The 16,086-nt window shown below is 46.4% G+C and overlaps 1 protein-coding gene across 5 annotated transcripts in view; it reads right to left on the bottom strand.

Annotated features, from left to right (window-relative positions):
• The window catches only part of FYCO1 (FYVE and coiled-coil domain autophagy adaptor 1), an 825,109-nt gene that overhangs the window by 90,969 nt on the left and 718,054 nt on the right, over positions 1 to 16,086 (bottom strand). Inside the window, exon 15 of one of the 5 annotated variants that reach the window (XM_078688158.1) lies at positions 6,762 to 7,830. The exons of the other annotated variants lie outside the window; for them this stretch is intronic. Within the exon in view, the coding sequence (XP_078544284.1) occupies positions 7,827 to 7,830 (4 nt within the window). The 3' untranslated portion in view covers positions 6,762 to 7,826. Of the gene's footprint in view, positions 1 to 6,761; positions 7,831 to 16,086 lie in introns of those variants that run through there. 5 annotated transcript variants of the gene reach the window in all.

Below are 16,086 nucleotides of genomic sequence, written 5' to 3'. Positions count from 1 at the left end.
AAATACACACATGGGTTGGGTGTCAGCTGGGCTTTGTGTATTGCCTCTAGGCAGTCACACAAAGGGTGAAGAGGTTTGATGTGCTTTCTGATGGCCCATCACCAGGCTGATGGGCCTTCCTGAGGTAGATTGGGAGGGAGGAGCGGACACTTGCACCTGAATAGGGCTGTGCCTGTCCCCACACAAATAGCTGCATGCCCCTCTGTATAGTGTCTGGAGCCAGGGCAGGAAAGGTAGGGACCATGTGATCTTCAAAGGCCTATTTGATGTCACTACCACATGAAAGGCACATTTGGGTATACGTATTGGACCCCTGGCACAACCAAATCAGAACTCTATTGGAACCAAGAACGGCCTTCTCCTCCACCCCTAACCATTTCTCTACTGATGAGGGAAGTTATCCCGAAACCCGAGCCATGTCTCGGGCGATACCCAAAAACCCGGGACATGTATCGGGTCTAGAGATTCATCAGTCCAACAAGTACCGACTTGCACCCACCTGGGTGATCCACTATTGCACTACAAGTACCAGAATCCCGAGGGGCGATCCGGAGGAGGGGCTAGCGGTGTGCGCTCCATTGCGGTGGTTTCAATTGATTGGCTCCCTTGAGCCGACGGGCTCCTGGATGCTGCCCTGCGTGCCGGTTCGGGCATCGAGGCCATTGACGGTTGTTTGGCGGCCTTCTCCTCCACCCCTAACCATTTCTCTACTGATGAGGGAAGTTATCCCGAAACCCGAGCCATGTCTCGGGCGATACCCAAAAACCCGGGACATGTATCGGGTCTAGAGATTCATCAGTCCAACAAGTACCGACTTGCACCCACCTGGGTGATCCACTATTGCACTACAAGTACCAGAATCCCGAGGGGCGATCCGGAGGAGGGGCTAGCGGTGTGCGCTCCATTGCGGTGGTTTCAATTGATTGGCTCCCTTGAGCTTTGAGCCGACGGGCTCCTGGATGCTGCCCTGCGTGCCGGTTCGGGCATCGAGGCCATTGACGGTTGTTTGGCGGCCTTCTCCTCCACCCCTAACCATTTCTCTACTGATGAGGGAAGTTATCCCGAAACCCGAGCCATGTCTCGGGCGATACCCAAAAACCCGGGACATGTATCGGGTCTAGAGATTCATCAGTCCAACAAGTACCGACTTGCACCCACCTGGGTGATCCACTATGACACTACAAGTACCAGAATCCCGAGGGGCGATCCGGAGGAGGGGCTAGCGGTGTGCGCTCCATTGCGGTGGATTCAATTGATTGGCTCCCTTGAGCTTTGAGCCGACGGGCTCCTGGATGCTGCCCTGCGTGCCGGTTCGGGCATCGAGGCCATTGACGGTTGTTTGGCGGCCTTCTCCTCCACCCCTAACCATTTCTCTACTGATGAGGGAAGTTATCCCGAAACCCGAGCCATGTCTCGGGCGATACCCAAAAACCCGGGACATGTATCGGGTCTAGAGATTCATCAGTCCAACAAGTACCGACTTGCACCCACCTGGGTGATCCACTATTGCACTACAAGTACCAGAATCCCGAGGGGCGATCCAGAGGAGGGGCTAGCGGTGTGCGCTCCATTGCGGTGGTTCCAATTGATTGGCTCCCTTGAGCTTTGAGCCGACGGGCTCCTGGATGCTGCCCTGCGTGCCGGTTCGGGCATCGAGGCCATTGACGGTTGTTTGGCGGCCTTCTCCTCCACCCCTAACCATTTCTCTACTGATGAGGGAAGTTATCCCGAAACCCGAGCCATGTCTCGGGCGATACCCAAAAACCCGGGACATGTATCGGGTCTAGAGATTCATCAGTCCAACAAGTACCAACTTGCACCCACCTGGGTGATCCACTATTGCACTACAAGTACCAGAATCCCGAGGGGCGATCCGGAGGAGGGGCTAGCGGTGTGCGCTCCATTGCGGTGGTTTCAATTGGAACCAAGAACATAATGCTTGGAAGAAAAGCTGCTGTGCTGTAGGAGGGACTGCCACTTTGCTACTTGCATTGCTGTGTTGGCCTACTGCCTGCTGGTTGCTGTGCTACAGGAGGGACTGCCACTTTGCAACTTGCTTTGATGTGTTGGCCTGTTGCCTGCTGCTTCTTGCCTGGGAGTGAGAGGGACTAGACCTGCTCTATAAATACTTGAATCCAAGATTCTCAAAGGAATTGTTGGCTTGCCTCCTGTTTTCTGAAGTCTCAGGGACACTAAAGGCTTCTTGCAACTCTGCTAGTGCTGCTGGACTGTGCAATCTATGAGTCCTACCCTTACCTAAGGTGCTCCCTCCAGTCCTGGGCCTCAAAAGTGGGTTCTGCAGCAGTTTTTCTGCAAAACAGGTGCATCGACCCGACTGCGTAAGACAAACCGGCATATTGAAGATGACGTGGGTCTCGACTGTGATACTTGATGACGACGTAACGCCAATTCTTCGACACAGTCAGCAAGGCTCAACGATGATGAAGCACTGGATCTTCAGCGCTATCTGCAAGGCTCGTAACCGACGCAGTGAGTGACCCGACTGCTGGAAAAATCCTGAGTCATCGTGTACTCGACGTAGACGCTTTGCTCCATACAAGGAACGTTTTCAGCAGACCCTGCATGGGTTCTGTAGCCGGTCTGCCCTCCATTGCAGTCAGTCTGAACTTTGGATTTGCACCTGTTCCTCACGACCTCAAGTAACCCTTTTACCGCTAGTGACTCCCAAGCACTGTTTTTGCATTTAATCTTTTAGAATTCATATCTCGGGTTCTCCTTATTGGACTTTTGTTGTTTTGGTCTTGCTGTACTCATAAATATTCTCTAAACTGGTGTGGAGATTTTTTGTGGTGCTTTCATTGTGTTACTGTAATTAAAGTGTTCAAATACTAGTCAAATTCCCTCTTAAGTTAAGCCTGACTGTTCTGTGCCAAGTTACCAGAGGGTGAGCACAGGTCAATTTACGTTGTGTATCTGACTTATCCTGACTAATGTGGTGTTCCCTACTTAGACAGGGTGCATACCTCTGCCAACTAGAGACCCCATTTCTAACAAGGCCTTTCCCTGCACACATGGATACTCTGGTTAAATGTGTTCATTCTCCCATAACTGGGTATCTTTAATTCTGCATTAGTTAGGTTGTGCATGAAGATAATGTGCTTGTGAACCGTGTCCTCTCTGAGGAACAACACACGTAGAACATTATATTGGTTCAGTGCATCAGTGTTAGTGTAATTTCATAATATTTGTCATTTACGCTGTCCCTGGTGCCTGCACTGCAACAGTGTCTTGTTTCTAGGCTACAATTCACAATCAGCCTCGAGAGAAGACCTCTTTTCTGTTTTGGCCTCTCAGCTCAATAAACTGCCAAGCAACAGTGTGGCCTGCCTTGTGAGTTCCCAATTCTCTTCCTCTTACCCATTGTTGTCCCCATTCCTTTCACTGTTGCAAGCCTGGGAAAATCACTGCACAGAGATTCTGTGCTCCGGTTATTGAGGAAAATTACTTTGTACCTCCTGTTAAGTGAAAGCTCCTTATATTCAGGTCTAGCCTTTGAAACAGTATTAGCAGTCTCCCCAGCCTATTGCTTTCCAAATAATCATACATAATATAAGTACATGGAGTAGCTTTTGGACATCAGATTTAATTAATTGTTTAACTCTCATTTAGATGTTCTTCCACACACCACACTCTACAGCATGGGTCAATAGATCAGTCCATGTTACCTATAGACTCCCTTAACTTTGAGTGACTGCACAAAGCTTGTGTACATTGTTCATATACACGTAAAACAGTTCCATTCTCCGCAGGGACAAAGCTCTTTCAAAATTCCCCTTCTTATTTATATATTCAGCAATTTATTTTGGCTGCACTTTCGGTACCCAGTCACATGGTGATTTACTTCCCATCTGCTTTTCAAAATTGCTGTTATACAAAGCTTAATTCACATTGTAACTGCCTGCAATTTGAGTGCTTGGCTGGGTGATGGTTTATTGTCGCCTTCATAAAGAGTAATGGTAAAATACATTGGTACAACTAAAAGGCATTAAAAAAGTGAATGTTTCTTAAATGAACATTTTTTTTTTATAACAAACATGTGGTAGCCACATTAAGGTCTAGATGTATGAAGAATGCATTTGTAAGTATGAATGGCCATTCTTCGGTATTTTTTGCACACTGACAAAATACTGAGGGGCATATGTATCAAATACCGTTATTGCGATTCTCAAATAGCGATTTTTAGAGAACCGCTATTTGAGAACTGCAAAACGGAATGTAATAAAAAATTTGCAAATATTTTGCGATTCCTTGCCATTCCTTAATTGCGATTAGCAAATTGCGAATCGCAATTAATGAATACCTTCCCATTCATTCCTACGGGCTAGGAGGTCCATAGGAATGAATGGGAAGACATTCTCAATTTGCGATTCGCAATTAGAGAATCGCAAATTGAGAATGCAATTTCAAGGGTGCCATGGTGTCAAAAGGACACCCTGTTGCACCCCTGAAATATGTATGTGCACACATGTGGCACACATACATGCCGCACACATACATGCCCTAAGGGCATATATGTGCGCCACTTGGAAGTTTGAAAAATGCAAAAAAAGTGAATTTTTCAAAGAAATCGCAAACTACCACCAACTTGAAGTTGGTGGTAACTTGCAATTCCTTAAGGCCAAATTGAACTTTTTCTGTGCTTCATACATTGCATTTAAGGAATCGCAATTTGCGATTTCTTAAATGCAATCGCAAAATAGAGAATCACAGATTTTGCGATTCCCTTTTGGGATGATACATCCCAAAAGCCCTTTTCCCGTTCGCAACGGGACGATTCTGAGAATTGGCCCATTTGCGAACTGGAAAAGGGCTTGATACATATGCCCCTGAATCATTAAGTCTGCGGCTCAAAATAGTGATTCGTTATTAGGGATTTCTTAATAGTGAATCACTGTTTATATGTATTAAGGTTTCACTAATAGTGACTAGTCATTTTGCACATGCAAGTTGCCACCAAGTGTAAGCAGGTGGTAATCTGGTGCACAGAAAGGCAGCTTTACACATGATGGCTAGGAGGATACGGATACTGGCTGGACTGCAGAAGTGGAGGAGGAGATAGGAAGGAACGTTTAGGGTCAGGATTACACTTTTCCAGGGAACAGAAGAGGAGATTTTGTGATAAATATCAATTTAGCAGGTAGGTTATTTTAGACCTACTTACTGAACTGAAACCGCAGCTAAGGAGAAATAATTCCAGAAGCAACTCCATTCCTTTCCATGTGCAAGCACTAGGCTCACTGCACCTCTCAGCCACTGGTAGTTAGTTACCAGGGTAACATTGCTGTGGCAGGTGTTTTTTCACAATGCGCTTTATCCAGATTTGCTTTAGGGTTCTCCTTGATGCAATGTTATCAAACATTAATAATCATATTTTTTCCCTACCACTTTACAGGATTTACAACTCATCAAATTACACTTTTATTGCATCACACAATTTCCTCATGCCATAGGATGTATTAACGGAACTCACGTAGCTATAGCCCACCATCTTCTCATGAGTATTCATTTATAAACAGTACAAATATGAATTCACTTAATATACAGGCTCTGTGTGATGTATTCTATATCATCACAGACATCATGCATAGGTTCTCAGTCAGCACCCATGACTCATTCATGTTTAGACACAGTGGGATTTAAAGCTGTCTTCTTGGTAAGTGTAAGAAACTTTAATTAGACATAGGAACAAGGCGTTAATCACGTTGAAAATTAATAATAATTTCTGTATTTAAGATGGCAGTGCATACGCTTTGCATCCTTGGTTTTTAACACCTTACCTATATTCAAAAACACGAACGGCCCGATGAAGAGTTTGGCGATCATGGAGTGGCCCGCCATGCCACCGCCCCGCTCCAGGACCACCAAACCAGTGTGCGCACCGCCAGGAATATTATTACTTATTTAGTCACTAGCAGGTGGTTCTTTGGTGTTCCCACGGCGGTGCCCATGAAACAGGCACTGCAATGGGAACGTTAAAGGCAGTACCTGCACGGCATAGGCTGCTGCATTCCATGCGTGCAGGTACTGGGGTGCATGCACACAGAGTGGCACATCAAGTGCCCCCCTGCACGCACCCCCTGGCAATGAGGCAACAGGGGGTCCCCTGTAGGGCTCCCTTTGATTCCTGTCTGCCACTGTAAACCGTGGCGGAGTGGAAACTCGTAATATGCTTGGTGGGACTGCAGTGGCCCAACAAGTATATTCTAGCCTCAAGACCGCCGCGCGGTTGTGGCGGTGCAATGGGGGATCGACGTCCAACTTTTAATGGGCTGGTCGGACTGCCAGTGTGGCGGTGGCTGGATTGCTCACGCCGCACCCGTTTGAGTCTAGCGGTCTTGTAATTAGGCCCAAAGTGAACAAATATATAAGAATGCTCACAAAAGGGCAGGATCAGTTATAGAATGGACGTTTGGAATTTTAAAAATTAGATTTAGGTGTCTTTGCAAGAGTGGTGATATACTACAATACAGCACTGAAACTGGCTGTAAAATTATAGCAACCTGTGGTATGTTACATAATATAGCAACAAGAAAAGGACTACCCACAGTAATGACAGACCCAGAATTTAAGGATGAGGAACCCAATCCAGCATCACGTCAGCTGCAACATGCATCAAAAGAAAAGAAGTCAGAGCACGCCATACAGATATTATGAATCATTATTTTAATGTTTAAAGATTTTATTGAAATAAATACACCAAACAGCAATTTTGATGTAAAAAACCCAATTCTCCTGTAATTTCAGGTAGACACACACACATATGATTTAACTGTGTCAAATAATGATCATTTTAGCATTTTTTTTTAAAATAAATGACTGGCTTGTATTAAAAAAATGCTTGATAAGTCACATAGTAAGAATAGCTTTTCAAAAACAATCTTAATGTTTTCGTTATCTCTACCAACACTGGCCCTTTCTGATGATGCTGACCCAGCATTTCCAGACTCATCCCCAACTCCTAATCGACTACGACTTCAAAACATGCTCAAAGATTCACTTACAGATAGATACACTACTTACACTAGAAAGCGCTTTACTTTCTGTAGCCCTTACTTGAACTCCACTTATTTTTAAAGTCTTTTACTATCTTGCTTGCACGTTTTCTACTGCATCAGCTGCAAAATCCCACAGGCACTTCCCCACTGTAGTGGCCTATTTGTATTTCTAAATTCACCAGGCACCAAGATAAAGTTGCAATATCATAGGCAAGGGGATTGCTATATCTACTTAAACCATTGATGCTAAAAATCATGTTGATACCTCTGTGACAAACTTTACTGCTGTAAATGAGCACACACATTTGTGACAGGTTCAGTCATAGTATCCATTTTGTCAACTAGGGACCTTCGCCCATCTTCAATTGTATTTTATAATTGGTCAAAGCCAGTTTAGTGCATGTTTCTATGCCCACCAAAGTATTGTTTATGGTTTTGATATTATTTTATGTTGTAGGTGCTGAATTTCAACATGAAAGTCTCTAAATCTCAAAATATGTGTGGCGTATCAGCATTATGCCCAGAAACAACAGTTCTTGAAGATCGTTGCCTCAAAATAGGGCAATGCTTTGGAGAAATCCTTCTGCACACTTGTCTGTTCATCACTGCTGGTTCCTCAACATCCATGTGTGTAGGTTACTCCTTGGACTCATCAGCAGACGGTGTGCGAGTTTAAAATCTGAGTTTTGTTATTTGAGGCAGTTCTGTAATGTTGATAGGTGGTGTTTCATTGCCTTCCTCCATATTCAATTCAGTATCATATTGCCCCTTGTCTTCACTATCCTACCTTCTCTAGGATGGCACATCTGTTTAGCTATAGATAGAAAGTGAATATGCTGATACTTAGATTGAATGTCTACTATGTAAAATTGTTTTTGAAACTGAAACTTAATCCATAATGCACATTTCAATTCAATTAAATTCTTTATTCGTGATTTGGAACTCAATCACGAATTTGGAACTCAAAAGAGGTCCACATAAAATCAAAGCAATACAATACATAAAATGCAATCGCATTACATCTTAAAAATAAAAATAGAATATATGTACACATAATCTCCTTTCGATAAGGGTCATCTACATACTGATCAGGCTCAACTCATAAAGCCCTAAAATACAGATCTTGTATACAAATTATTCCAAAATTAACATCCAATGAAGTTTTCCCACCGCCATGCCAGAAACAATTCTGTGCAAATTACTCCATAGTGAGCAGCCAAAAGAGTTCCTCCCCCAACATGGTAACATCCTAAATCCAAATAAGAATACATTCATAGATCTTTGAAAGAATTGAAAAGTTTTATAGCTAAAAACAATTCCTGGAGCTCAGAAATACTGAGTTTGTATGCAGATTACTCCATACAAAACATCGAACGGAAGTTCTCCCCCAACATAGTAGTGAAAATTATGAGGAAATTACTCCATAATGAGTAGCCACATGAGTGCCCTTCCAGGACATCAGCAAACCTAGGTTCAAATTTAAAAAGAACATAATTAATTGAAAAATGTTTTAACAAAAAACGATTCTGCAAGCTCTGAAATAGTAAACTTATATTCAATTTACTCCATCATAAGCTTCCAATGAAGAGCTCCCCCAACAAAACAGCAGTCATTAGGAGCAAATTACTCCAGAGTGAGCAAATTACTGAGTTCCCTCCCCTAACACAGCTGTAATTCTAGTGCAAGATTAAAATTAATTCATTCTTTGGGTAGAAAAGATATTATTGCACGGCCTCAACAGAGTTGACATTGTTCTGTAAAAACATTGGTAGTATAAGGCTGAGATGACAAAGCAGGACAAATGAAAATAATATGGTTAAGGTCCTGAACCCCCAAATCACACATGTTACAAACTTTCCCTGTTTTACAAGAAGAGGACCAATTTGTAGTTAAATCATTTAGCTGGAGCAAATGCATTCAAAATAAAGTCAGAAAATGGCGAGACCCATGGTCCAAATTCCAGGGCAGGAACGACTGGGCTACCTTAGGGCAGCAAGACAAGGATATCACCTCCATCCTTTTCTTCGTCATACAGAACGTGAGATCTCTCTGGTAACTGACAACACTACCAGTACCTTTTAAAAGGTTTTTGAATTCTGAAATAGTGAGGGAAATCACGAGCTCCTCCTGTAAATCAAAGTAACTGAGCATCAAGGTGAAATCTAGGGCGAAAGAGTATTTACCTATGTCTGAACCAAATATTTCATAATTCAAATAGTCCCTTATGGAATCCTTTTCACTGATCTTCAGCTGATAATCCTGCCAAATAACACTGGCTAATCCTTGCACATAGGAGCTTATCAGACCAAATTCTAACCTCATTGCTGGGGTCGAAACGGACAGAATTAATATGATAAAAATGTGGGTAAAATCTGTCCTATTTTCTCAAGAAAGTCCCATTTAGTCACATTTATAGATTCTATAGCATATAGTAGTGTAGGTGGGACTTTCACTATGAAAACGGAAAGCATCTGCATAGAATGCCTTTGCCCTATTGCCTTATAAAAGGCACGTAACCTATTTCCATGCGAGGATGCTTTAGAGGAGCAATATTCTATGTGGGCTTTATCCAGTGTATTCCCAGTTACGACTTTCCCTAAATAGGGATATGATTTTACGACTTCCAGTTTCTCTGAGCCTATACGCCAAACAAAATTACTAATCTTCCCAAACATTCTGCTTTTTAAAATCAATATTTTGCTCTTTGAGACACTTATCTTCAAATAATGTAAAGTGGTATATTGTTGGAGAGACACCAACCTATGTTTCAAGCCCAAGGGTGTTAAATCCAAAATTAAGATGATATCTGCATACATCAAACAATGAAAGGGGCGGCCACCTATATTTGAACTGTCTCCCTTATTAGCTGTAAAACAATTAGGGAGGTTTGAGGCATACAAAGAGAAAAGCAATATGGCAAGCAGACACCCTTGTTTCAGACTATTATCTGTTGGAATTACAGAGGAAGATCCTTGGTCGCCCCCGAATAACAGTTGGCACCAAGTGAAGGAGTGCAGGGCAATTATTAATGAGAGAAGGGTGTCAGGCATACCCAGCTGCTTTAGTTTTTTCCAAAGTGTTGGCCAGTCTACCCTATCGAAGGCCATCAAGGACATGTGGAGGAAGCCGGTCTCCTGCATCCCTCTCAATTTGGATTTCGGGCTTTACATTCTACTGAGTCCGCTCTACTTATGGCTACGGAGGCCATTAGCCAGGGAGCAGATGATGGGCAAACAATGGCTCTAGTTCTCCTGGACCTGAGCGCCGCTTTTGATACTGTGGCTCATTACACCTTGCTGCAGTGTCTGAATAAGGGCGGTGTCTCAGGTCCGGCTCTAAAATGGCTGCAATCCTTTATGGTAGAGCGCAGTTTTCAGGTCAGACAGGGCGCCTATTATTCCAAGGCCACAAGGCCATTAAATTGGAACAGGGTGTGCCACAGGGCTCGGCCCTGAGTCCCACCCTATTTAATCTTTACGTATCCCCTTTGGCGGAAATAGTGGAGGGCTTTGGAATCAGGGTCGTGTCATACGCCAACGATACCCAACTGGTGATTTCCCTATCGCAGGCACCGGATTCGGCGGCTTCCAATTTCAGGGCATGCATGCAGGAGCTTGCCTCCTGGATGGCAAATAACTGCCTGAAACTTAACGCAAGTAAAACTGAGGTGCTTGTGGTAGGAGGTGGTCCGTCAGTGTGGTCGTCGGCGTGGTGGCCGTCAAGCCTGGGTTCCATTCCTATACCGTGCACCCAGGTGAAGAACCTGGGGGTATGGGTAGATTCTAACCTTACATTTGAACCTCACACTAGACGTGTGGTGGGGATGTGTTTTGGCGTCCTTAAGGGCCTACCAAAAACCATGGATCTCCTCCCTATAGAGGCCAGGAAGACGCTGGTGTATGCCCTAGTTACTTCTCGTTTAGACAATGGCAACAGACTATATCTGGGCACCACTGCTAAATGTTTAAACAGACTTCAGGTTCTGCAGAATGCAGCGGCACGGCTGGTCCTCATGCAACCCAGGAGGGCTGCCCCAAAAAGTGCCTTAAACACCTTACATTGGCTCCCAGTTAGGAAGAGAGTGATGTTCAAGGCTCTCTGCACGTGCCACCGAATCATCCAGGGCCCTGGCCCTGTGCACCTGCGGAGTATCCTTACTTCCTACACGCCTGCACGGCCTCTTAGAACAAGTGGGACTGGCCCGCTGTTAGTCCCTAAGGTTAAGAAGGCCAGGATGGGTGGTAGGTCTTTTCGGCTTCTGGCGGCCCAGAGCTGGAATAAACCCCCTCTTAACCTCTGGTTGGAATCATCTGAGATGAAGTTTAGGAAGGATCTTAAAACTTACCTGTTCTCACATTAATAGGTATGCTCTGACGTCGTCCTAGGTTTGTGGTTCTGCCTCTCCCACTTATTCTAGCGTGGGGAGACGCCGACATGGCGTAACCAGGCGCTTTATAAAATTCTCTATTATTATTATTATTATTATTATCGAAAAATCTATGAATGCCAAATAGACATTAGCCCCTTTAATTGGGGTGTACTTTTCCACTATAAGTTTCAGCATACAGATATTGTCTAAACTGCAATAATTTTCCTGAAACATGCTAGAAAGGATTTTCTCCTACACAACCCACTTGGTGAGGTGCACCAGAATCCTCCTGGCAAATACTTCTATTACTGCATCTAACCAACAAGTTACTTACCTTCGGTAACGCTTCTTCTGGTAGATACAATATCTGCCTGTGGATTCCTCACCTTGTGAATATCCCCTTGCATCAGCAACATTTGGAAATTCTTTTTGTAGCTTCGCGCCGACGTGGACGACGTCACAGAGGCCCGGCATCGCGCGCGACTCCACTGACGTCACCGACACCATAATAGGCCCACGCCGGTGTGATGACATCAGTTCCGCCCTTTTTTCCGTGCCTTCGAGGCATACGGACGGACCGATGACAGCAGCTGTATACACAGTACACAATGTCAAGATAACACACACAGTGTGAAGCCAATGCAGGAAAACAAATTGCAATAAACATTTCCTTTGACAATAAAAATATATACATTACAGTAACTCAGGCATAGAAGAGTGGACAATGGGGAGGCGGGTGGGTCAGTGAGGAATCCACAGGCAGATATTGTATCTACCAGAAAAAGCGTTACCGAAGGTAAGTAACTTGTTCTTCTGATGGATACATCTGCCAGTGGATTCCTCACCTTGTGAGTAGAGTCCCACAGCAGTCCCCACTCCCGGAGGAGGGTGTCCGCTCTCCTATACCAGAAAATCCTGGAGGACAGAACGCGCAAAGTGGCCTTCCCTCCTCACCTCGGCATACAAGCAGTAAAGCTTCGAGAAAGTGTGGAGGGAAGCCCAAGTTGCCGCTCTACAAATATCCTCTACAGGTACACCCCTAGACAAAGCAGATGTAGAAGACTTTGCTCTAGTGGAATCAGCTCTTATACCCTCTGGAGGGTCCTTACCCGCCAGGGCGTAGCAGCTCTTAATGCAGAGGATAATCCATCTCGAGAGCATGCGCTTGTGAACCGCCTTCCTCTTCTTGCAGGCAGCAAATCCAACAAACAGCTGGTCATTCAACCTGAACTCTCTTGTCCTGTCCAGGTAAAAGCTCACCGCCCTCTTAGGGTCTAAGCGGTGAAGTCTCTCCTCCTCTTTGGAAGGGTGAGGGGGAGGATAGAAGGTAGGAAGGGTAATGGACTGTCCTAGATGGAAGGGAGTTACCACCTTAGGCATAAAAGCAGCCCTGGTCCTAAGAACCATTCGTTCAGCATGAATGGACAAAAATGGGGGCTTTGAACTAAGAGCTTGAAGCTCACTTACCCTCCTTGCCGAGGTAATTGCCACTAGAAAAATAGTCTTAAAAGACAAAAGTCTCAAGGGACACTTGTGTAAAGGTTCAAAAGGCAAACCCATCAAGAATGTAACAACAAGGTTTAAGTTCCATTGAGGCACAATAAAATGTGTAGGAGGAAATTTATTGGTAAGGCCCTTAATGAATCGTAATACAATAGGAGATTTAAACAAAGAGGGCTGGTCCGGCAAACAAAGGAAAGCCGATAAGGCCGACAAATGACCTTTGATAGTTGCCACCGCAAAACCCTGCTGGGCCAAAGAAAGTGCAAATTGAAGTATATTGGACAAACAAGCCCTTAAAGGGTCAATGGACTGCTCCCCACACCGAGCAACAAATTTAGACCATCTATAAGAATAAATGGACTTGGTAGAGTCACGCCTGGCCGATAAGATGACATCCACCACATCGTGTGGGAGAGAAAAGGAAAGGTCTTGAGGTGGGGGTGTAGAACCTGCCCATCCATCTGGGAGAGGAGATCTGCCCTGTGAGGGAGACGGAGCGGAGGGCACGAGGAGAGGTGGTGAAGATCTGTGTACCACACCCTTCTTGGCCAATCCGGGGCGATCAAAACAACTTGGGCCCGGTCTTGGCGAATCTTCCTCAGAACCCGAGGAATCAAGGGTATGGGAGGAAACACGTAAAGGAGTTGCGAGCCCCAACTCAACTGAAACGCGTCCCCCAAGGCTCCCTGCATCGGAAACTGGAGGCTGCAGAATGACGGGCAGTGAGCATTCTCGCGAGTGGCGAACAGGTCCACCTGAGGAGTCCCCCACGTCCGAAAGACATAACGAACTACCTCTGGATGGAGCCTCCACTCGTGGTCGGCAGAGAACTGCCGACTAAGACTGTCTGCACGAACGTTCCGAACTCCGGCCAGATGATTTGCCATCAGACAAATCTGATGGTCCTGAACCTAGGACCAGAGACGCAGAGCCTCCCTGCTGAGACACTGCCACCCCACTCCTCCCTGCTTGTTGACATACCACATCGTGGTCGTGTTGTCCGTCAGGACTTGAACTGACTGACCGTGAAGGGAAGGGAGGAAGGCCTTGAGCGCTAAACGTATAGCCGGCAACTCTAGAAGGTTGATGTGAAGCAACCTTTCCTCTGGAGACCAAAGATCCTTGATCTCCAGATCCCCCAGATGAGCACCCCACCCTAGAGTGGATGCATCCGTTATCACTGTGGCCACCGATGGAGGTAGTTGAAAAGGCCATCCTTGTGACAGATTGCCTTCCACGCTCCACCAAGACAGATCCACTGCAGTTTCTCTCGAGATCCTCACTGACTCCCTGAGATCTCCGCTGTGCTGATACCACTGCCTGCGGAGGCACCAGATCCGCTGCAGTTTCTCTCGAGATCCTCACTGACTCCCTGAGATCTCCGCTGTGCTGATACCACTGCCTGTGGAGGCACCACTGGAGTGCCCTCATGTGGCAGCGTGCATGGCTGACCAACAGAATGCAAGAAGCCATCAGACCGAGCAGACGAAGGACCTTCAGGACTGGAACGACCGCTCCAATAAAAATAAAGGAATCATTTCCTGTATGTCGCCAATCCTTTGAGGAGGAGGAAATGCATGACATACAGTAGTGTCCAGTACGGCACCTATGAACAGGTTGCACTGGGAGGGCACCAGGTGAGACTTGGGTACATTTATCGAAAAACCCAACCTGTGCAACAACTGAGTTGTCTCTTGCAGATGATGGAGCACTATCTCTGGAGATTCTGCTTTGATCAGCCAATCGTCCAGATACGGGAATACCGGTATCCCCGATCTTCTGAGATGTGCAGCCATCACCTTGGTGAAGACTTGAGGTGCAGTAGTAAGACCAAACGGAAGGACCGCAAACTGGTAGTGTTGCGATCCAACCGTGAAACGGAGATACTTCCTGTGCGATTTCAAGATGGGAATATGAAAATACGCATCCTGTAAGTCGATTGACACCATCCAGTCCTCTTACAGCAGCGCTTGAAGAACCTGCGCAAGGGTGAGCATCTTGAACTTCTCCTGCTTCAGGTAAAGATTCAAGATCCTGAGATCCAGGATTGGACGAAGTCTGCCGTCCTTCTTGGGGATCAGAAAATACCGGGAGTAGCATCCCTGACCCCTCTCCTGCTCCGGAACCACCTCTATCGCACCTTTTCTGAACAGTGCCAGGACTTCTTCCTGCAGGAGCAGCAGGTGGTCCCCGGAACAATAACCCTGGCAAGGAGGGTAATTTGGGGGGAATTCCCGAAAGGGAATCAATCAGGTCATTTGTAGAGCGCACTACTCACCCGTAGGGTCTCAAGGCGCTGGGAGGGGGGGGGGGTGCCGCTACTGCTCGAACAGCCAGGTCTTGAGCTTCTTCCTGAAGGAGAGGTGGTCTTGGGTCAGGCGCAGATTGGTCGGAAGTGAGTTCCAGGTCTTGGCGGCCAGGTAGGAGAAGGATCTTCCTCCTTTTGTCGCTCTTCGGATGCGGGGGACGGCGGCGAGGGCGTGGTTGGTTGATCTGAGGAGGCGCTTGGGAGTGTAGAAGCTGATCCGGTTGTTGAGGTAGCTCGGGCCTTGGTCGTGTAGGGCTTTGTGCGCGTGGGTGAGGAGCCGGAAGGTGATTCTCTTGTTGACCGGGAGCCAGTGCAGATCTCTCAGGTGTCCGGTGATGTGGCTGCGTCGGGGGATGTCGAGGATGAGTCTCGCCGAGGCGTTCTGGATCCGCTGGAGTCTCTTCTGGAGTTTGGCCGTGGTTCCGGAGTAGAGGGCGTTGCCGTAGTCCAGTCGGCTGGTGACGAGGGCTTGGGTGACCGTCTTCCTCGTCTCGGTGGGGATCCACCGGAAGATCTTACGTAGCATGCGCAGGATGTTGAAGCATGACGAGGAGACGGCGTTCAAGGGCGGGGGGACGAGGGGAAGAGCATACCCATTCTCCACGAGATTGAGAACCCAATGATCTGATGTAATCAATTCCCAATATCGCAGAAAATGGGTAAGCCGACCCCCCACTGGACCCACATGATCCGGAATGGCGGATCTAGGGCTGCTTTGCTGTGTTGGCAGGAGGTTGGGAAGGGGAAGAGGAGGAGGAGGAGGCTTGGCGACCTCTAGGACGAGCTCTTTGTCTGCCCCTGTACGACGTGTACAGCGTATTTTGCTGCTGCTGTGATTGTTTGTAGGCCCGAAAGGAAGATCTGCCAAATCCTCTGAATCGTTTTCCAAA

The sequence above is a fragment of the Lissotriton helveticus genome, chromosome 4_1 (assembly GCF_964261635.1).
Source record: "Lissotriton helveticus chromosome 4_1, aLisHel1.1, whole genome shotgun sequence".
Taxonomy (NCBI): Eukaryota; Metazoa; Chordata; class Amphibia; order Caudata; family Salamandridae; genus Lissotriton; species Lissotriton helveticus.
Note: the sequence above shows the minus strand (reverse complement) of the source record. Positions and strands in the feature narration are given on the sequence as shown.